The 23926-nt window shown below is 35.1% G+C and overlaps 3 protein-coding genes across 3 annotated transcripts; 1 reads left to right on the forward strand and 2 right to left on the reverse strand.

Annotated features, from left to right (window-relative positions):
• Window positions 1–959: 959 nt before the first annotated feature.
• Window positions 960–5570, reverse strand: LOC148917146 (uncharacterized). The gene is made up of 5 exons (XM_089053665.1): window positions 5410–5570; window positions 3521–3694; window positions 2666–2808; window positions 1390–1500; window positions 960–1283 (listed from the first exon to the last, which is right to left on the reverse strand). Exons 1-5 carry the CDS (start codon window positions 5476–5478, stop codon window positions 1226–1228), a joined length of 555 nt encoding a protein of 184 aa, XP_088909791.1. The 5' UTR covers window positions 5479–5570; the 3' UTR covers window positions 960–1225.
• A 766-nt stretch (window positions 5571–6336) lies between these two features.
• On the forward strand, window positions 6337–11653 carry LOC148917147 (26S proteasome non-ATPase regulatory subunit 12 homolog A-like). Its single transcript, XM_089053050.1, has 13 exons — window positions 6337–6495; window positions 7171–7237; window positions 7344–7538; window positions 8211–8318; window positions 8424–8528; window positions 8647–8703; window positions 8823–9019; window positions 9745–9844; window positions 9914–10026; window positions 10132–10285; window positions 10374–10451; window positions 11038–11272; window positions 11381–11653. Exons 2-12 carry the CDS (start codon window positions 7235–7237, stop codon window positions 11254–11256), a joined length of 1329 nt encoding a protein of 442 aa, XP_088909176.1. The 5' UTR covers window positions 6337–6495; window positions 7171–7234; the 3' UTR covers window positions 11257–11272; window positions 11381–11653.
• A 1103-nt stretch (window positions 11654–12756) lies between these two features.
• LOC107881135 (putative disease resistance protein At1g50180) lies at window positions 12757–16304 on the reverse strand. Its single transcript, XM_089053048.1, has 2 exons — window positions 15144–16304; window positions 12757–14717 (listed from the first exon to the last, which is right to left on the reverse strand). Exons 1-2 carry the CDS (start codon window positions 16165–16167, stop codon window positions 12961–12963), a joined length of 2781 nt encoding a protein of 926 aa, XP_088909174.1. The 5' UTR covers window positions 16168–16304; the 3' UTR covers window positions 12757–12960.
• Window positions 16305–23926: the final 7622 nt, after the last annotated feature.

Below are 23926 nucleotides of genomic sequence, written 5' to 3' on the forward strand. Positions count from 1 at the left end.
TTCAGCTCATTGATGTCTCAGACTCTCAAAGGACTGGACTGGTAATAGGAGAGTGAGGGAGAGTAATTGAAATCAGGTGTGCTGCACCCTCCAACCCAGCACAACATTAAAGTTTGGAGATTGAAAGCCTGCAACCACCACATTAAAGGTGGAAATGAAGAGCCATCTGGACATGGAACAGGAAAAACAGTGAAAAGTTGAACCCAATATTTATATGTTATAGAAACTTTTACCAAAAAAATCCAAGTTTAAATATAATGGTGGCAGTACTTCTCTCACTACTCTATCTATCTTTGCTTCTGTGGGACTCCTGGCATGCTTCTCAAAACCATCTGTTACTCTTTATTTAATGAGGAGCCTCTGACTGTCATATGTATAAAACTGTTCAGCAATGACTTGTATGATTAAGAGTATTTACCCATGCACCCAACACCAGAGATCCTAGATTGGATTTCTCCTCCCCCGATATCACTTGTATAAAATTAAATAATAATAAAAACTGTTCATGGCCCTTTGAAGACACATCCACATTAAGCATGAATGATACACCAACAAGGGTGCTGTTAAAACTTGTTTACCAAGCACTTATGTAAAAAGTTATACCCATAAATTTCTTACCACACCCACCAAAAACTTTTAATACCATTCTTGCCCTTTTCCCTCCTCTCTTTCCCTCTACCCTTCCCTGCCTCATCATTTCATGACCATGGTTGATTATGGAGCACAACTAATCTGGTGGATGCAAGGCCGGGCAGAGAAGTCGCCGATTTGAGTTCATATTTCTTCTTTTTGTTTCAAAAGTTTAATGTTTTTTAAGTCGAAAGAAAATAATATTTTGAAACCAAGTATAGGCAAAATGAGACCAATAGGATGTTTTGGAAGCATGGTGTAATGAAAACATACATATGTGCAAATAGAACCACCCCAGTACTTCATTCCAATGAAAAACGCCAACGCAATTATTGAATTACATGCACACTTTATATTTTTATTTTAAGCTAAAATTTGAGATGACATTCTTTCTGTATGAACATTGATGACATACATATCATCTTATGGATGTACATTGTTGTAGAGCAGTAACTAAATCTATGGTGAAAACCATAATTAAAAATTATTGATAACACAAAAGGGAGGGAGATCTTTAGAGAAATAGCACATCAGATCAGACATTCAAACCTATATATACATTTACATTTCCATCAGCAGGATGGGATTTATGGACTTAGTCAGAACTCTCAGCAATGCCCTTGCAAACATCTCCTCTGCAAAGTGGGCATACACTGTAGCATTCGAAGAACATAAGAAGTCGTCATATATACGAATAGAATTAATCATAAGCAAGCACTTGGTAAAATGAGAGGAGTATGATGGAAGTAATGAACGTACCCTCGCTTTTCTTTTAGCCATTTGTCAACGCATTCCATATGGAATTCATGACAACAAGGGAGAACTCTTATTTTATCTCCTTCATTATACTCAGACAAGCAAATGTAACACCTGTTCGTAGGACCAACATCAGAAAAGCTCTCTCGAACCACAACAGACTTTATAAGGATTAAAACATTGCTCCATAGAAACATTTGTATCATGGGGATGTAATATGTATAGGTAGGTTCAAGTTTGAACCGATAAATCCTCAATCTATCTGTCAAAAAAGGTATTTTGAAGTTGGAATGAGCACTGAGAAATGACGCTACTGAGCTACTCTATGTTTTCAATCGTTTTTCCTTTTAATTTGAGTTAATCTATTTAAGTAATTGAGGACAAAAGAGTTCATAACATTTTTCTGGCCTTAAAAAATTCCCCACATTTCTAAAGAAGCAATAAGCATTTTCAAAACTTGGATACACTTTGTGGAACCTTTTGTACCCTATATAAGGTTTAGTTCTACATTACAGATATTTACAGATGTCTATACATAATTTACCGTAAAGTCTTTTCCATAACTTTTTATTCTGTTTTACATTAAATGTTATGCAAATTTTTTTTTTTAAAAAAATCATGGGATTCTATAATTGTGTAGCATAAAAATTCTTAGGGACCTTGGCTTTTCCATAACAAACTAAGCATTTATGCCCAAAAACTGAGCTACATCCAAAGCGCTGCCTACATGAGTTCACATACCTAGGGACCTGAACATGATTTTTCCTTATCAGTCATCTATATCGATCCTCATACACTTCCTAATCCTAACTACATGTGCATTCGGCTATTACTATCATGTATGCACATATTAACAATGTTAACGATTTAGTTTTTACACTTAACTAATATCAAGTCCCTTCAACACAGACATGCCAGTGTTAAGTCAAAGGTCTAAGTAACAGGGCCAGGCTCTTCCATATATTCATTCCTCTTTTTTTTTCCATTTCAACAACAAAAAATGGAGGGGAATTTGGGCAATGCCTTTGGGTAAGTTGATAAAGAATAAGAAAAATAAGAGAGCAATCTAAATATGTGAAGGAAGATTCCCAAGAACACTTCTAGTTATGTCCATATGCCATGATATTTCGACATCATTAACATTGAAAACCGTCACATAGTTGCTACAACTAACTTGATTACCTGATTTTATAGCTATGCTTTCAAAAGTAATAGCGTAAGCTTCAATATTCATATAAATGAATGTACTTTAACATTAAACTCAAACAAGAAAACTTACTCTTGTGCATCTTGGGCCTTGCTCTCAGTGATCTCAGACTTATGATTTTTGAGAGGAAACGAGTTTACAACATTTTCAGGAGCTGGGAGAGAGAGCACAGATTGTGAAAGTGACAATGGAACATGACGTATTTCATCCAAGATCTGCATCCAAATAAATTATGAATGTTCTTATAGATAAAAGTTAAAATCAAAATGACTACACCAGAGAGAGAGAGAGAGAGAGAGAGAGAGAGAGAGAGAGAGAGAGTTGTGAAAGCACTAGTGGTTTGTACAACTTATGATCTAAATCTGTATTCCCAACAGTTCATTCGCTTTAACTATATAAATGAGTATTTAACTTCAAAAATAATGAACACACGTGCGTGTGTATACAGCTAAAAGGGAGAAAAGGGAAAAGGGAAAAGGGTTGTCTGGGATGCAAAAAAGCGGAAACTTAGAACCACAAGGATAGAAAGAACAGTGAAAGTTCTAAAGAAATTGAAGACTAAGTTTGGATGTAAATCTCAAAAACATTAACATTTACAACGAAGATGATTACGACTGTTATGCCAAACTTCAATCAGATAAAAAATATTCTGAAAAATGAAGTTTGATAATAGCTGAGGAAAAAAAAAAAGGTTATTGACCTCATGAAAACACTTAATAACTTAATAAATAAACATTAAATTATGGTCCCTCATCATAAATAAATAGACTTAAAATTACCACCGGAGCTATGGCTTGAATAGTAATGGGTGAAATGGGAAAGGTTGACTTAGATCAATTTTTAAGGGAAATATTGTCCATTAAACATATTTGGAAAACCTAATCCAACCGGGAAACCATACAGAAAAATTCTTTGAAAGGAATTCACCTCGTTTAGTGCCTCAGTAAGCATGATTATCCGCAAAACAGTTGCATGAATACTGGAAATTTCAGCCATCAAGGATGTTTCACAGGAGCATGTACCATTAGCATGGAGCCTGGATGAACAGAAAGACCTTGGACCTCTCTCGTTAACAAGACCACCATGTAGCCTTTCTGAAAGCTGTAAGATAATAAAGTGAAAATTGTAACTACAACAAAAGATGTCACAGGTGAAATCTGCCAAACATACCAGAAACAAACAAGAAAAGAAGAAAATTTGAAATGAAAAATTATTACAGCAATGCATTCATTGCATCAACAATAGTGTTTCAGAAGAGCTATTACATTTGATGGATAATTCAAGTTATGAGTAATCCACAATACAAAGTTGACGGCAGGAGAATGGGTTGTTAGTTCCACAGGCAATTCATTTGCAAAGAATTGTATGCTCATAAGTCACAAGCAACCATCAGGATAGAAGTATCTTATAAATGACAGAACATGTGCATTTACAATGCAAGTTTTATATTTGATTATGAAGAAAATTTAAGAAGCAAACATCCCCTGCCTAATCCTTGCTGATAGCTGGAATTTATGCCACCAACTTTAAACAATTGTTCTACAGTGACTGCATTGTAATGGAAAAGGACTCATCGGGAAATTAATAGCTTTTTGTTGATGGAGAACACCACTAGCAGCCCCAGACTGGAAAAACCGCTTCCTAGGGAGTTCAACTTGATCATCACATTCCAGCAGCCACCAAAGATTATCCAGTACTCGAAGCCTTACCCTACCTCTTCAATATCTCAGGGGAAAGAAAGGTTATGTCCTAGCCGATACTATCTGTTCTTATACAAGAATGCATATGTTAAATGCAGGTTGCAACTGGTTCAAAGTCAGATGCCACGAACATTATAATATATATCAAGGTCCAAAGATCCAGAGCTAAATAGCAACACCCCAGTGGGTTGTAAATTACCAAATTACATGGAATTTGGAATTTGGAAGTTCAGAATCTAGAACTATACCATTATAACAAAGACATCTTTATCTGATAGCATAATTGTCAGGAAATCTTACATTTAGATTGTCATGCCACTACTAAAGAACCACCAGCATACATTTCTCAAGAAGATGCTTTAGGTGACAAAAATGGTGGAATCCTAAGTAATACCTCATACCTTGATTGCCAACAGCATCCACTTTTGTAATTTTTTTCTAGAAAACTATGACGCTTTAATGCATAATCAAAGAAGAAAACCTATGTCAATGCTCAGCGACAAAGGAAATTGAACCAGAAAAACAAAAGTGATTTTATTGTTTATGAAGTTCTTTGCAGATTTTGGAAGCAAGTGGTTCCTAAGATTCATGCTTTCGGTAAAGAACTGTGTTATTAAAGCCAAGTCCTTAAAAGAGGCATTAGACCTATAGGATACAAAAGTAGAAGACCCTTTGCAGGCAAGAGAGTCTGCATATGATTCTTGTTTCTAACTACAATTATGCACCAATGAAAGGAACAACCAAGCCTTAACGTAGTTCTCAAGTTATGCGTTCATCATTTCCAAACCAAGTAACAGCAACTGAGAAAATCTCCTCTGAAGCTAATAATGTAAATATATCCTTACTTGAAGTTCGAACTTCCATGAAAGTTTAAACCGCAGGCAGATCCTACAGCTTTTCATTTCCAGAAAGCATTACAAATAAAAGAAAATAATCCCAACAAACAAACAAACAAGCACATACAAACTTCAGGCACAGAGAAAGACACCATTTTTCTTTCCCCCAAATGGATAAGAAAATAGAAAAATGATAAATTCAAACTAGTAAAAAATGATAACTAAGCTTGACCCAGATCATTAAATTATATCAGGACGAAAAATTTCGGACTTTTAGTACCTCAAGGGCAGTTACAGAATCAGAGTCGCCACCACCTGTGAGAAATGAAGAGGATGGTTTCGACCCCATGCGACCAGTACTCCAGTCAATCCTCTTCTTTCTTCGGTTTTCTTCAGTGCAACTTACCTACCTACCACAACGCGACTGACGCAGCTAGAAAGTCGTACCTGAAGAACGGGTGTGCCACATAAGCAAATTGACATGGTACGCCAGGCCAGCAAGAAAACGAAACTCGGAAAAAGCACACATGATATTATCAGATTTTATTTTGATCTCTTGAAGGTCCACTTTGATTTGATCCATGTAATTTACTTTAATTTTAAAAGTGTCGTTTGGCTTTCATTTAGGTTTAAGGATATAAGTATGTTTACATACGAGGAATGTGGGAAGTTATGAATTAGAAATCAGAATCCTTTTGATATGCAATATCCATATGTTAGAAAATATAGAAGAAACAAGAATTAAAACCATTTCCATACAGCTACCCATGTGTCGTTATTTTGCTTCCGTCTAGGATATCCACTCGTGACACAAAGTAAAGTTCACCTCTTTTGCTAAACAAAGCTATATGCTCTAAAGGAGGAATTAAGTAGATGACATTGTTAAGCTTCCACCAAAGGCAAAAAGACCGACATTATTAAGCAAAAACGTGAGTTTTAAGACTAAAATAAGTTATATTTGGATGAAAATACACTTTCAAGTTCGTCACGTGTCACTATTTCACAAAAAAATTGTTCGAATGCAATAATACTAGACTCCTAGTAGGCGCCAAATTAATATGTGAGTCAAGAGATGAGGATTTGATATGAATTGAGAGTTCGTGCACTAAAATGAGGACTTTTAAATAAGGACCAATAAAGTTTAAAGAAAAGAGAAGAAAAAAAAGAGGAGAAAAAGAAGAATTGGGGGTTCAATTAGTCTTAACTTATCCCTTACTCTAACAATTTCTTTTTAAAAGAACACATAAGAGAGGAAAGAGAAAATCGGCCTGTTCAGTCTTTACCTTTCATCCCTCTCCCTCTCTCTCTCTCTCTCTCTCTCCTCTCCTGGCCTGTTTCACTCACTCTCTCTAAATTCGCGCATCAGGTATGCTTTAGGATTACATTTATTAGGGTTTTCCTTTTGTTGTTGTATCATACAAGGAGGAATCTGCTCGGGTTTCGATTTTGGGTTTTTGTATGGATTTCGAATTCACATTGACAAAGTTGAGATTGGGTTTGTTTACTATGAAAAATCTGACGGTCGTGGGTTAGGGTTTGAGTTTGTCTTCCTTAATATGATTTGTGTACCTGATTGTTTCTCTTGGATGTTTTCTTCATCTCCGTCTTTAACTACTATGATTTGGGGTTCAAGCATCTCGCTTTGTATGCTTAAAGGGACTGATTGGGTACTTCTTCAGTTTGATTTTTAGGTTTTATCTCAAAGTATTTTCGTACTTGAGAATGCATATTTAATAGAACTGGGTATTGTTTTTAGTTATATTTTCATATGTACGGTTTGAATTTGGGTTTATGGGGGTCACTTGTTTCATAGGGTTCTTTTTGGCTGCTTGTTTGCTAATTTCTTAAGAAATTTAGAGTGGTCCATCTCAGTTCCTTGTGGATATGTTTGGAAGGAAAAGAGGTGGAAATGGACGTGTATGGTTCAGATTTTGTTTGCTCTTCACAATGTTAAACTGAAACTGAAAGTAATCTGATAATCTGATGTAATTTTTCCTTTCCCATGAAATCATGTTCTTATTGGCTTGTTGTATCATTGTAGGTAAAGGTTTCTTCCATACCAGAAGGACTCTACTAGGGTTTTATTCACCAATCCATCTTCGAAAATGGTAAGCCATTGAACCCCCATCTCCCAGATCTGAAAGGCCCTAATTTTTCAATTATTGACACTGCTTGATCCTGAGTCGTGGTTTTGTAAAATTGTGGAATTTTCAGGAAGGAGGAGGCAATTTAGATGAGCAAATAGAGCAATTGCTGAATGTAGAGAAGAAGATGAGGACCGCTGGTGACGTGGCAGGAACCAAGAAAGCAGCCACTGACATTCTTGAGCTCTGCTTCAAAGCAGGTGCTTGGAAGACCCTCAATGACCAGATTGTTGTCTTATCAAAACGCCGTGGTCAGCTAAAGCAGGTATACCCATAGTAAATCTTAGATTCTTTGTCATCTTTGTTGTGTCATTGTTTAAGTTTTAAGTATCTGTATGTAACCAGTCATTAAAATGATTTTTGTCTCTGATAAATGGTGCCTGTACAGTGTACAGTTAGTTATTGTTATCCATTACAGTAAATTTTGTGCTATTGAGTATATTTTAAGAAGAGACTTGAGTTTTGGTCATCTCTGTATGTATTTAACAATCTTTGTCTTGGGAATGGTTATTTTTGTTTCTATTTGTTTGTACAGTGGAAGACAACACTTACCAAGTATTAATGAAAAGGCATGTTTACAACTTTGTAGTTATGTGAGTTCTTGTGAACTTTTTGAGGAGTACTGTTGTGGTTGGGACATATGTGGTTGTGGGCTCTTTAATTCTTAAGTAAAAAAAATTGTGTATGTGTATGCATTTAATTCTGTAAATACATATTTTTCATCTCTTGATTAGAGAATATTGATATTCTTGCTGAAGACTTCTTTGGATTGCACATTTTATCTGCATTGTCTTAGTTTTAATCAAGTATTGCCATTATTTTATATTAGTTTTTTTTTTTTTTTTGGTGAGAATATGTTTTAGTTTTTGTTGATTCCATTCCTAGAAGTAATGTGCTTTTATTGTTATCACTGATTAGGCTGTCTGTTTCAATGCAGGCTGTAACTGCAATGGTCCAGCAAGCAATGCAATATATTGATCAGACACCAGATCTTGAAACTCGTATAGAGCTTATTAAGACACTAAATAATATTTCTGCTGGGAAGGTAAACTGTATTAAAAAGCTTCAACTGCCTCCATTGAAATGATGCAGTTTTAACTTTTTATGTATTTTTTCGTTAAATTTTTTAATAAGCTCTATTGTTCTTTAGATATATGTTGAAATTGAGAGGGCACGTCTAATAAAAAGACTTGCAAAGATTAAGGAAGAGCAAGGGCTTATTGCTGAAGCTGCTGATTTGATGCAAGAAATTGCGGTTAGTATGGAATTATAATCTTTGGAAACCCTTTCTCTCACTCCTCCTCAAACAGAAAAGAAAAAAAAAATGCTGAAAACATTCCAGAGCACTCATTTCTAATCATTAAGCTTTACAGGTGGAAACATTTGGTGCTATGGCAAAAACTGAGAAGATTGCTTTCATTCTTGAACAAGTATGGGTTAATTTCCTTTCGGATCACGCTTAATATTTACCACTCATTCATTACAAGCACAAGTATGGAAATATTATTTCTGATTCTTATTTTGAGTCATTCTGCATTTAATTTTGCAGGTTCGTTTGTGCTTAGACCGCCAGGACTATGTTCGTGCTCAGATACTATCAAGGAAGATTAGTCCAAGAGTTTTTGATATTGATCCTGCAAAAGAAAAGAAAAAACCTAAAGAAGGTGACAATATTGTGGAAGAAGCTCCTGCTGATATTCCATCACTCTTGGAGTTGAAGCGGATCTACTATGAGTTAATGATACGGTAGGGTGTCTTTATCCTTTTCCTATGTTTTTATTGTTCTGTATTTGTTCACTTTTTTTTTTCCCACTGTTTGCTAAACCTCCACTACTTATTTAGATTTTTGTTTCATGAGACATCAGATTTTTATACATTCGTGTAGGGTTTGTTTTCACTTGAACTGTAAATATGTACTTTCGAAATGCTGTTATTAGGGTGTTGTGAAGAAATGCAAAATCTAGCTCTAAGTTTTTGTTTCACTGTTTTGCCATTTGGGAATGGATCCCTTCCTGTTTTTGGTAAGTGAAAATATAGTATGGAGTTTCCTTTCTCATGGTTATCCAAAACCAACAACCAGAGGTCACACATTCCCAAAGAAATGCAATATCTTCTACGTAGCCGTACAAATAGGTGGGCAGTTGAAATAATTAAATTCCCGCAGGCTGTTTTAGATTAGTTAACAGAATTGCACCTTCTTTTCTTGAAATGCCTATCCATTGTATTACATTGCTTAGGTCATCCTATTAATCACAATCACAAGTTAGTTGTATAACCAAGCATGATCGATGGAAACCAATAAATATTGATTTCAATATTTTGCAGGCGTTCAAAATTGATTCTATGCGATTGTTCATTTGTTTAATTGTAACTGGTCTCTGCAAACCATCTGAATTTTGGATGTTCTTTTTCACAACTGCTCTGTTGGTGAAATTTGATGGATTGTTGATGTTGTCTTATTTCCTTTGCAGGTATTACTTTCATAACAATGATTACCTTGAGATTTGCCGTTGCTATAAGGCGATATACGATATTCCTTCTGTCAGGGAGAATCCAGCCCAGTGGATACCGGTAAAGCTCTTACTTTTATTGTCTCCTGAATTTGGTTGAGCTTTTCTGAATTTTTTTTCTTTCTCATAGGTCTTGAGGAAGATATGTTGGTACTTGGTTCTGGCGCCATACGATCCAATGCAGTCAAGTCTTCTCAATTCCACCCTGGAGGATAAGAATCTTACTGAGATTCCATATTTTAAGTATGTTAAAAAATAGCGTCTGTTGCACTTCTTCCTTTATTGGATCAAATATATCATACAAGCTCTTAGTATGACTCTTATGAGGCCGGTTTTGTTCTGTTGTAGGTTGCTGTTGAAACAGGTGGTAACTATGGAGGTCATACAATGGACATCCCTTTGGAACACATACAAGGCTGAGTTTGAGAGTGAGAAGAGCCTGCTTGGGGGCTCTTTGGGTGACAAAGCAGCGGAAGATCTAAGGCAGAGAATAATTGAACACGTAAAATTTCTCCAGATATCATTATCTGCACGTTTTCACTGTTCAGTTAGTAATTATATTTTGCTGACATGTGATACTGCTTTTGCAGAACATTCTTGTTGTTTCAAAGTACTACTCAAGGATAACCTTGAAGAGACTTGCAGAGCTTTTGTGTCTGAGTGTCCAGGTTTGTTTTTACTAATTTGTGTTTATTTTTGAGAGTTGATCTATAATGGATTATTTTTGGATGACTTGCAAGAGGCATAAATATATTTAGTTGCTTCACTTTCCAATTTCCTGGGTAACCCACCAGAAGCCAGATTTTATTTACCAGTTCCTGTGATACACGTTTCTTACGATGACTTGTAGTGAAGCTTAACTCCTTGGTTTTAGAATTTGTCACATCATTTTAGTTTTGAATTTTAATAATAGAGCCATAAAAAAGGGATGACACTCACTGCTCTTGTAAAGTTGTCTTTCTTCCTCACTCCATTTGCTGTCTATACTTTTGTTGAGTTAGATCCTTAATTATTCTCACTTCAGTTCTTTATTATATTCAACATATTAGGTAATGCTGATTAATTGTGAGAATCTATGGGTTGATACATGGTTTATTTTTTGTTTTGTGTATTTAGACATAAACAAGTATAATACTTCAGACTGTATAAATGTAATCAGTCTAATCTGACAGTTTTGGGATGCCATGGCTGGACTTACTTGAAATATGCAATTCTTTTCCAGTCTGTTTATAGTTTTGGTCGCATTCTTTTCAGGAAGCTGAGAAGCATCTGTCAGATATGGTTGTGTCCAAGGCACTGGTGGCCAAGATTGACCGGCCTATAGGAATAGTCTGTTTTCAAACTGCAAAGGATAGCAACAATGTTCTTAATTCGTGGGCTACGAACTTGGAGAAATTGCTTGATCTTGTTGAGAAGAGCTGCCACCAAATACACAAAGAAACCATGGTTCACAAGGCTGCTCTGAAGGTTTGAGAATCACAAATTTCAGGTATAGATCTTCTGTGAGCGGCATGCTTATTTATGTACTTTTTCTAAAATCAAATGGAAATTGAAATAAAGTGCCATTTCCAATGATGACCTTTAACCATGATTGCAGGTAGGCCAAACCTAATCTTTTGTTTCGCGTATTAAAGAGTTCTTGGAGTCCGAGCATTTGGATTAAACCTGTATTTCACTGGGTCGATGAGGCTACGTGCATCAATTTATTTGTTTTGTTATGCATCTTGAAACTTAATTGAAGATTGTTGTATGCTACCGGCACATGCCTTGCTAGTAGGGGTAACCAAAGGAAAATTTGATTGGCTTAATTTGTTTCTGGCACGGGAAAGACTGCTTTCACTTGTTAATTATGTTCTTTGCCCCTGTTTAAGATTCCTTATGTTCCACGTGGTTACTGCCTAATATTTCCTGTAGCTTTGTGCTTTTAATTGCCATAATATTTGCAACCCAGCCCTGACCCTTTTATCCTTCCTAAAACTCTAATTTCTACATCTTTAGTTGACCCAAACCTAATATATATTTCTTTTATGGAGTCATTGGGCTCAGGTGGTAATACTTTTGTTTCTTTGTTTTCAGTTTTCATTTTCTTGTTAAAAGATGGAATGATTTTATTCAACTTTTATTTTGAGAAAGATGAGAGATAGAGGTGAAGTAAGGGAGAATGAATGGAAAAACCAAAAAGAAAAAAGAAAAGAAAAATGTAAATTGTTCTTATTTTTTATATGAAGTTTTATTAATGTTTCTTGTTTAGAATTAATTAAAAACAAAACTTGAAAGGCTTAAGTGGTATCAACGACCCTTCGATGGTTTGTTCGAATTGTTGATCATCTTTGTATATGCATAATCGTAAGTGTATGATAAATAAGGATTTTGATCCTCTACATTTGATATTTACGCATTTATATGTACTTAGAGCAATTTTAATAATTTGATTAATTTAATAAAGTTTAGTTAGTCCACGTCATCAAAATTATATTATTGTAAAAACTCACTATTTGTGCCCAATACCTTGCCCATCTTTAATGAGATCAAATTTTATTTTTATTTTAGTGTTAAATCAATACCCTGGACTTGCAGACACGAAGTGCTCATGGCGGCCATTTCTTCTATGATCCGACTTCAACCCCCTTATAATTTATATTATATATTTTCTAGTTTTAGTCTCTGCACTTTCAACTTGAAATATAATAAAATTTTTATTTAAAACCCAAGAAGAGAAGTGAGTCCCAGATACAAACAAAAGAGAATCACATGCAACATTATAATTTTTTTTAAAAAAAACCAGGAATAAAATGAAAAAAATGAAAAGAGCCAAAGAATTGGCGAAAGATATTCGAATGGTTAACGTTCAGGGGCTTGGCTTTGCTTTGCATTAGGGTAATTATGATGATATGGAATAATTCAATTAGTTAGATTAATCAAATGGTTTACATTTATTTAACATAATAAATGAGGAATTTATTGCCAGGAAAATGAATTTAAAAATGAATTTATTATGTTAAAAATAAACTCTTTATATGTACTATATATATATACACACACACACTTTGCTCCGCCCCAAATTCTCTTTCCCTTCAAGTGGAAAGAGGAAAAAAACAATTACTTCTTTTTCCCTTGAAAAAAATAAATAAGAAAAGAGAAAAACAGAAAAAAAAAAAAAAAAATTTAACATACCATTTATCTCGGATGGTTTGGTAAAATATTTGTTATAATAACAGACTGAACATGTTGGATTTTGTAAAAATCCTCTCCTCCTTCCCCAAGCCGCCTACAGAATTCAGGATGCGTCATTTCGATGATTAATTTCTTGAGGGTAGTAATATGTTGGAGCCCATCTGGAATTGCCTCCAATCCTAAGCAATGCCCAATTTGCAATCTGCAGAGACTAGGCATGGCTCCTTTCTCTACCTTCCATTCTTTTAACTCACTCAAATAATAAAGATAGAGACATTCGAGAAATGGAAAGCCTCCCTCTGAGCAAACAAGAGATGCCGGAAAAATCCCGACAATAGCAAAAAGCATTCTCAAGCTTGGCAGCTTTTGTAATACTTTTATGTGGTCATCCTTGAGATTACCAAATCTTATCAGTGTAAGCTTGGTGAGGTTCATAAAGCACATGAGGTCTTTTGGTAACTCTGCGATACATCCCTCTAGACGCAGCTTGTATATATTAGGACAGCTTAATACTATGTTCCATGGTATTGCTAGATCCTCCAACCAAGAGTTCACCGATAGAGACTGGAGATGCTTAAATATGATGTTTGTCCCTTTCTCTTTTTTTTCTCCTCTGTCAAATATGATAACTCCCAATTTTCTAAGGTTGGTCAGTTTAACAAAATCATCTAGATCAGATGATGCCTGAATATAAATATTGACTACCGTATGCAAATTCACTGCCTCAGTAGCGAATAACAAACGTTTTTCTCTTGCACTCTGAGGTTCGGGTAAATATATATGTCTCAAATTTTCCATCTTGGAAAACACGTTTCCGTTTGGAATTTTAGTCCCCGACCAGGTACGTAAATCTAAAGTCTGAAAACATACCAAATTTGCTATAGATGATGGCAGCACTCGAATATCACTATGCCTTACACTTAAAAACCTTAAGTGCACTAGATTCCCAATTTCATCTGGTAACTTCCACTTTCTAACATACATACCTTCAAACTTCAATACTCTAAGCATTGTGAAGTTCCTTAATAGTGACCGTACCAAGTTTTTAGTCACCTTTGAGTCCAAGTCCGAGAATTTTGGGACAAAGTATAACAAAGACCTAACATGTCCATAATTTTCATCTTTTCCCCAACCATATGTATCAACCATTCTGTCAAAATAGATGACAAGTCTTCGAACTCTACCGTTTGGAGTTTCCTTGGCCCCCGAAGCTATAGAATAATTGATAATATGGACAAAATTCCCCTCTTTTGCCTTTAATATGCATAAGTCTCTCATAAGATCGTGGAGATGACAAGTCTTGATCTTCTTACTCGAACCATTTTTTCCAACTTGAACCATGCACCTACCCACTAACTCCCTTAAGCACCTATATGATACATCTTCCATTACTTCTGCTGATGCTGATGATATAAAACCTTCTGCCATCCATAGTTTAGTCAATGTACTCACCGGTATTTCATAATCTTCTGGAAATTGGGCTAAGTAGAGAAAACATAGTTTTAGGTAATATGGTAAGTTATCATAACTCAATTCCAATAACCATGATACACCTTCATATCCTTCACCTATGTAATCGGGTCCAAGGTCTGTGCCTCTCCTTATATATGCATAAACATTCTTATGCATTGCATTCCACTCATCAACTGTGTCTTTTCTAGCAAGAAGTCCTGCGAGCACCGTGATGGCTAGTGGCAAACCTTTGCAATGTTGAAGCATCTCCATTCCAAGCTCTTTCTTCTGTTCATAAATTTTAGGGTCTGAAAAATAATATTAAGACCAAATGAATTAACTACATGTGTTCAATTGCACTGAAAGTCTACAAAACAAATGGTTCCACTCCATCATTCATTTACTTCAATGATTTTCACTCTAGAACTCGTAAGTTTCTGATTTTTCTTTGGGCTACAATTTTATGAGTTTTCGAATTCATCGAAGAACATCACACCCTAAATATGGGGTATAGTAAATTCTCGAATCCATTGTTTGGTAATTAAAATAATTAAAATAAAGTTTAATACAATTAAATTAAATTAGTTTCTAGAAATATAAAGATCTCAACCAATAGAAAGTATAAACATGAACTGCAGAGTTTGTTGGAGTCACAAAGAAAAAGGTAGTTGACACACTTAATTGATAAACAAGAAAAGTACAAATAAAAGGTTTGTGTGAGAACATAGATTTACCTTTTGTTTCAGACATTGCAATCTTCTCAAACAGTTCCCAGCTTTCATCATCATTCAACGACTGTGGTTCGAAGAGGAAACCATTTTTGTCAGCATACAAAGCAACTTCTTTGTTGCGAGTAGTGAGTAAAATTCGGCTCCCAGTTTCCTCATTCTTTGGAAATCCAGCTTGCAAAGAGCTCAACGCATCACTGGTCCAAATGTCATCCAGCACCACCAAACATTTCCTTTCTCTTTGCGTATTCCAAAGCCACTCTGCTATTTGATCAATCTTCAATTTTGCAATTTCTTGTCTTTGCTCATTGTTAGGAGAAATGAGTTTAGTAAGAATTTCTTCCAAAACTTCCCGTGCTTGGCATTGTTGAGAAATACACACCCAGGCAAAACAATCGAAATGACGCTTAACTTCACCATGATGATAAACTTGTTTTGCAAGAGTGGTTTTACCCAACCCGCCCATCCCCCAAATAGAAACAACTCGAGGACCTTTCTCTTTGATCAAGTGCGTAGCCAATATCTCTGTTTCAGGGGCTAACCCAACCACGTGAGGGTCGACAATATGAGGATAAGCTATTCTCCGTTCCTGTTGCCTTTGAAAAAAAGTGCCACCTCCACTCTCCGTTGTTTGGTGCAGGTTTAAACTTGGCAAAATCGAACTCAACTGTGAAATTTTGGTTGTAATTTTCTCAATGTCTGAGCCAATCTGATGAAGATTAACTCCTTTTATGAAGATGCGAGTAAACCGTGTCAAAACATTTGGTTTCCTCTTGGAAGCCACTTTTAATACAAAAATTTGGATGACATCCTCAAGATCATAAGCAGCATCTCTAACACTTGCCACCCAAATGCGTATTGCTTCATTTCGTCCTTGTCTTGCGTCTGCGTCTTTCAAGTAGCCTTGCATGATTTGTAGCTGGGTTTGTCCAATCTGAATCTTATCACCCACTCCATCCAAGAATTTCAATTCCTGAATGATAGGGTTGCTGAGCATTTGAACCACTATTGAAACAACACCCTCGGCCATAGTAGCAGCTTTTCTTTTTTCTTCTGGTTTTTTTTTTTGGATTGTTAAAATAATCTTACCAGTGGAGAAGTCTCGTTCCGTTCATATAGGAAGTAGCAGAAGGGCAGAAGTCAACCAAGTCTCCGCCCCACCCTGTCCCATAATTGTTGTGATATTTCCACAATCAATGCCAGCTTTGAAAAGTAGCAGAAATGCTCACCCGATGACCAAATTTTGAGGGACTCTGAGCGGCAAACACATATCACCCGTTGGATTAATCCAACGGCTTGTAGTCTTAGTAACCAAAAGTGAGACCCATATAGACTTTCCAACCCGTTTCTGTAACCCGCAAGATCCAACTCCTGTCTCTGTAATCTCTTTCCTATCATCTCCTCCATCTAATGAATATAACAGGTCACCCAGCAATTTGATCAACTGATGAAGCAAACCAATCATGCAATGCAAACAATGGCTTTGCTCGGACTGAATTTCATTGGGAGAATTCAAAGCTACTATGCTAAACACCGTTGGATTAATCCAACGGGTGAGATATGTTTGGCGCTCAGAGTCCCCCAAAATTTGGTCCTCAGGTGAGCACTTCTGGTGAAAGTAGACCTTACCGCATACAAACATTTTTTGAGACAAAGCGATAGCATTATCTCACATTGAAGCAAGTTGTAATTCTTTTTATTCTGTAGAATTATTGCATCGGTCGAAACTCTGTATTTTTTTAATAATTATTTTCATTAAAGTGCTTTAACTTGTTGATATGTTTTTTGGTTGTTTAGAAACGAAAGGAGAAAATGTTATAAAACTCCATTGTAGGAGGGAGTGACCATACTACCAACTGCTCCACTTCCTACCCAACTCCCATTTCTCTCTCATATGGCTCTCCATTTTCTCATGTTTGGCTCTTTCCTTCTCCCTCAATATTGTTTTTGTTTTATATCATCCGTTGCCCTACACTCCCACACTACACCACCCTGTAAATTTCTTCTTTGTGTCCCATCCTTTTCTATTTATTTGGAGAGATAATAGTTGACATGGTTTTCAATCTCGGTTTTTGTTTTTTTATTTTTATTTTAATAAGTAGCTCAATAAATGAATTAAAAATTGATACGTCTAGTCAATAAATTGTGTGGCGACCGTCAATATTGATTCATTTGCGTTTGGTTCATGGAAAATGAGGCTAGGAGATGGAAAATCAATTGCTTTCCCATGTTTTGTAAGTTCAGGCATGGAAAATGATTGCCTAGAATATGGGGAAATAAGAGGAAAATGTAATCCTCTCATTTTCCCTTTCCATGGAAAACTTTGGAAAAATGGGCCAGTATTAATAACATGTTTTTTATGACCATTTTGTCCCCATCAATAGTTTAAAATTACAATATATCATTAAAAATATTCTATTTTATTTAATTTAATATATGTATAATTGAAAAATTATATGAAATTTGTTTTTCATTCATACTCAAAACAAATATGAAAAAGTAAATAAAGTGATATGTCTTGGTTACTTTCTAAGCATTATTAAACATGAAAAAATGATCTTTAATTTCTCATTTCTTGATAAATGACATGAGAAGTAATTTCCGTAAACCAACCAAACGGGATATTGTCTAATTTTTCTAAATCACAAGTATGTCATTGACTGACAGTGACATAAAGAAAATAGTAAGAGATGCTAAACAAATCAACTTAAAGTGCATAGATAATATAGGAGAGGTTTATGACAGCATGCAATAGAAATAGTAATATAAATTATATTTTATTATAAATCAGTAAAGGTTGTAGAAGAAGAGATTTTCTTTATCTCTTCCAGCCGAAAGCAGCCCATATAACGATAGTGTAATTATCACTTCACGCGAAGGAAACTACCAAAAAACACCACTTGATAAACTTTTGACTTTATTGCATATTTGGACAATTTACAACAGACAGGTGTATAAATATATTAAAGTATTAATAATAATAATAATGCAATACAATTACTATTTTCACCGAGTGAAACCCCATATCAGGAGGTAACTTGGAGGAAAGAACAAAAAATGCTCGTGACTAAGGCGATAGAATGCTTTTCTTTAAGTCAAAAAGTGGTAGCATGCTTTTGCCTTTTAATGAACGAATTCTATGGTGGTGCTGGTGTAGCCAGTCATCCAAGGACTGATATTGCACTTTAAAAGTCAAGGACTGGGATTGAATGACCTGAAGATCTGCTCAACCCTTTCTCAATAACGCGTGCATTAGAGTGTGTTCTAACCCGATGGAGATCGTGTTTCGCGTGTTCTGTTTGAAATGGGAGTCGTCTCGACAACTTTTTTGTGTAAAAAAGATATATATGATAAGTGGCGGATCCAGATTCAAAAGTCAGTGTGAAACTTACCTTAAAAACTCGGGTGAGTGAATTTTATTGATAAAAATAAAAAGATACACCTAGTCAGGGGGAACGTAATGAGTCTTACCCTCAAATATGCATATCTATACATAAATAAAAGTTTAACAAAAAACACAAGAAGTAAATGCAATGCAACACAAAAACTAAACTATTTTAATCTAAAATTGTACCCTACGAGACTTAGAAATCTTAAATTCTTAAATTATCTATTCATTATCGATACTATTAGCAAACTCTCTTTCAATGTGGAGAATCATGCAATCAGCAAGGAATTCATCACTATGGTGCTTCAAGTCTATTCTTAATAATTCTCATACATGAAAAGCTCGCTCATTGTTATCAGAGAAACAGGAATAGTCAACACCAACCGAATCAATCAGTAAAGTAAATGGTAGTTTTCTGCCAAAGTTGTTTCCACCAATTGTTGACATAACTGAGGAAGAATGGTGAGGTCCTTAAAGTAGGGAAGACGATGCATATCATTTTGAAAATACCTCAACTCAATTTCCAAACCTTTTAAGTCACTTGGACTGAAATCAGCAGGATAGAATTTCTCAGCAAGTTTACATAGATGCCTAATATTGTATGATTTGAAGGAATTACGAGGATCCAATGCTGAGCTAAGAATAAGAAGTTCAACTGTTTACTCTGGAAATCTGTCATTTAACTCCCTCAACATGCAATCTATCACATCAGCAGGATAGCATTATCTCACATTGAAGCAAGTTGTAATTCTTTTTATTCTGTAGAATTATTGCATCGGTCGAAACTCTGTATTTTTTTTATAATTATATTTTATTAGAGTGCTTTAACTTGTTGACATTTTTTTGGTTGTCTAGAAATGAAAGGAGAAAATGTTATAAAACTCCATTGTAGGAGGGAGTGACCATACTACCAACGGCTCCACTTCCTACCCAACTCCCATTTCTCTCTCATATGGCTCTCCATTTTCTCATGTTTGGCTCTTTCCTTCTCCCTCAATATTTGTTTGTGTTTTATATCATCCGTTGCCCTACACTCCCACACTACACCACCCTGTGAATTTCTTCTTTGTGTCCCATCCTTCTCTATTTATTTGGAGAGATAATAGTTGACATGGTTTTCATGGTTTTTGTTTTATTTATTTTATTTTAATAAGTAGCTCAATAAATGAATGAAAAATTAATACGTCTAGTCAATAAATTGTGTGGCGACCGTCAATATTGATTCATTTGCGTTTGGTTCATGGAAAATGAGGCTAGGAGATGGAAAATCAATTGCTTTCCCATGTTTTGTAAGTTCAGGCATGAAAAATGATTGCCTAGAATATGGGGAAATAAGAGGAAAATGTAATCCTTTCATTTTCCCTTTCCATGGAAAACTTTGGAAAAATGGGCCAGCATTAATAACATGTTTTTTTATGATCATTTTGTCTCTATCAACAATTTAAAATTACAATATATCATTAAAAACATTCTATTTAATTTAATTTAATATATGTATAATTGAAAAATTATACAAAATTTGTTTTTCATTCATATTCAAAACAAACATGAAAAGTAAATAAAGTAATATGTCTCGGTTATTTTCCAAGCATTATCAAAAATGGAAAAAAAAATATTCAATTTCTCATTCTTTGATAAATAACATGGGAAGTAATTTCCATAAACCAACTAAACGGGATATTGTCTAATTTTTCTAAGGGACATTTTGGAAAAAGCAAAAGGAGAGAGAAAAATTTTAAAAGAAGCAAAAATGGACAAAAATACGCTTATTTATTTTAAATTTCCTAAGGAATCCAATACATTTGCATGTCTTTGATTTGAAAGTTGAGTGGTTTTTTTGTCTTTTTTGAAAAAGTTTTGGCTTTTTCCAAAAGTGAAATTTTTTTTATGTCTAAAACCTAAAAAAGCTTTTTTTTAAATCACAAGTATGTCATTGACTGACAGTGACATAAAGAAAATAGTGAGAGATGCTAAACAAATCAACTTAAAATGCATAGATAATATAGGAGAGGTTTATGACAGCATGCAACAGAAATAGTAATATAAATTATATTTTATTACAAATCAGTAAAGGTTGTAGAAGAAGAGATTTTCTTTATCTCTTCCAGCCGAAAGCAGCCCACATAACGATAGTGTAATTATCACTTCACGTGATGGAAACTACCAAAAAACACCACTTGGTAAACTTTTGACTTTATTGCATATTTGGACAATTTACAACAGACAGGTGTATAAATATATTAAAGTATTAATAATCATAATGCAATACAATTACTATTTTCACGAGTGAACCCCCATATCAGGAGGGAGGTAACTTGGAGGAAAGAACAAAAAATGCTCGCGACTGAGGCGATAGAATGCTTTTCTTTTAGTCAAAAAGTGGTAGCATGCTGTTGCCTTTTAATGAACGAAATTCTGTGGTGGTGCTGGTGTAGCCAGTCATCCAAGGACTGATATTGCACTTTAAAAGTCAAGTACTGGGATTGAATGACCTGAAGACCTGCTCAACCCTTTCTCAATAACGCCTGCACCGGAGTGTGTTCTAACCCGATGGAGATCGTGTTTCGCGTGTTCTGTTTGAAATGGGAGTCGTCTCGACAGCTTTTTTGTGTAAAAAAGATATATATGATTAAGACTAGGTTAAAGTAATAACTAAAGCATGTGATGATGTGTTTTTGGCAGTGTGTATTTCAACACGGCATGATCCACATAGACACCTTTGCTGAGCAAATAATGGCATGTTACTTTTCTTCTAGTCAGAAAGTGGTGGCATGCTTTTGCCTTTTAATTAATTCACACGCCAGACATAATAACAATATCATAATGCATGTAGTTGCGTTTTCTCGGGAACAAATGCAGCAAGGCCTTCGAAGAATTTTCAGCAAGGCATGTCGTGCTTGCAGTGAATTCAAGTGGCCGATGGCCCGAGGTGTTGTTGAGGGCCAACATATCCGAGCCCCCTGGTACTTTTCTATGTGGATTTGAAGCTCAATATCGTAGCCCAGCAAAGATTGAAGTTGTGGAAGCAAACTTATTTTGGGTTTCTTCTTCTTATTATTATTTTTTGAATTCTTCAGATATTACAACTACTATATCCTAATTATATACTCACTTACTTTTAAATTTTTACTGAAAACTCAAATTTAAAATAAGTTGCTATGTGAAATAGAGTTGTCCTAGTATTATTAACTAAATAGAGTTGTCCTACTATTATTAACTAAATATAATGGTTGGCAAACTGCTACCTTTAGCTGACGAGCTACCTGGTACTTCAATAGTAGGGTTCAAAACCCGTTGGAAGCACTTTGTGGTTAAGGGCAAGCCAAACCCCGAACGATGATTAATCTCACCATTTGGGTGTGAAGACACCTCTTGGTATTTACCAAAAATAAGGGAATTCTAGCAACATTCTCTCTAACCTTCTCTTTTAGACCTTCTCCCTTCTCCTCATGACATGTGTCACTTTCTCTACACTTAAAACAATATCATTAATACATTAGACAATATATCTTTTGTTTCCCAAATTTACCCTTATTAAGAGTTGTTGTCCTCCGCCTGTACAAAAGAACCCAAATAAATTCTGAGTGCCGCTGCCCAATCTTCGTCCCCAATGAGACTTTCAAGTTTTACCACATCCCATACCCCCAAACCAGTTAAAAGATCAGAAACAGTTGCATACGGTTGCACTTTCGTGGTGAATAATGGCTTAAAAGTGGATGATTTTGAAATCCATCGATCTTGTAATATCCTTACCGCGATGCCATTGCCAATTCGTCGTACCATGCCTTTCTCAATAACTTGTCTCCCCCGCATAATAGATTTCCAAATTAAAAAAAGAAGAGTTGCCAATAACAGCATTCATAAACTCACCGTGCGAAAAATACTTTGCCTTGAAAATTCTTTCCACCAAGTACAAGCCATTGTTAGTCTTGGCTTGGGCTCGTGGCATCATCTTAAAATCCTCCACTGCCTGTCTTCTTCTCTTATATTTTACATTTTCCATTTGAGAGTTGGAAATTGGAACTAATAAGAGCCAAAGAAGTCAAACTCATGAATAAGCCTCATACAAACTACAGGAATGCACAAGTTGTATAATTTATATATTTCGTAATCACTCTGTATATGTATTTGATTTATATAAATACCGAGTTACTACCAAAAAAATTGTCATTTACGACAAATTTTTTCCGAGGGGGCCCAAATGTCGTAGGAAAATGTGCTTTTTCAGACTAAAAAACGTTGACCGTCGGAAATATGTCACCATGATGCATTTTATTTTCGACTGTGAAATTACTCTCGGAAAAAGTCTCAAAGTATGTCGGAAATACACATTTTTTTGGCGGGAAGCTTTGGCGCTTGTTGTATTACCGACAAAAGCCATTGTTGTTGGAAATGCCATGGTTATTTCCGAGGTGTTGAGTATGCCCTCGGAAATAGTCAATTATTTCTGACGAAAATTAGTTGTTCTCGGTAATAGTCAACTATTTTCGAGGGCATTTTGGCGTTGTCGGAATTTGCTTGTATATTTCCGACTAGCTACTTTCTGTGTCGGAAGTAGTTGTCCATTTGCGAGGTATTTTAGCGTTATCAGTATTGCTTGTATATTTCTGACAAACTTCTTTCTTTGTCGAAAGTAGTCATCTATTTCCAAGGGCATTTTGGCGTCGTTGGAATTGCTTGTATATTTTTGACGAGCTAATTTCATCCTCAAAAAAAATTTGTTACTTAATTACCTATGTATTAATACAATAATAAAGTATCAATAAAATATATGAAATTTTGTTATTGCTTTATATTTTTATAATTCAAAATTATATTTGTAGAGCTTTACTGTGAAGAGAATGTCACAAGGAGTTCATATGAATTTTTCTAATTATTTATTTATTTATTGTGAATTTTAGAAGTTAAATTATATAAAAATAAAATGAAATAGTTGAAGCTTGACATGTGTTAGCTTCTTAAAGCCACTTCATCAGCGTTTCATAAATGTGGCCCTATCAGATAGCAACACATGTCCTTTTCTTGTTATTTATTGTTTTTATCTTTAACAAATTCATAAGAAATTAAATACAAATAAGAAAAATATACCAAAAATTGCTACAAACTCCTTATGACGTAACATTTGATCTTGTAGATCTAAAATCATAATTCTACATATTTGAACTAATGGAAATCATTGAATCAAAGAAACAAGAGTGTATGTGAGAATGTTTTGATTTGTCTATGAACAAAGTTGAGTTTTTATCATTGTGCTTGTATTTTTATAATTCAGAATTGGAATTTATTTTAGAGCAGGTCCAATGCACCCAAACGGGAAAGGCCTGGCGAGCTCGAGATGGCTCCAGCAAGAGAAGCACTGGTTTAGTGTCTTGGTCCCACCACCGGGCAGCCCAAGGGCAAC

This window comes from Prunus mume, linkage group LG5 (genome assembly GCF_029339155.1).
Source record: "Prunus mume cultivar Tortuosa linkage group LG5, ASM2933915v1, whole genome shotgun sequence".
Taxonomy (NCBI): Eukaryota; Viridiplantae; Streptophyta; class Magnoliopsida; order Rosales; family Rosaceae; genus Prunus; species Prunus mume.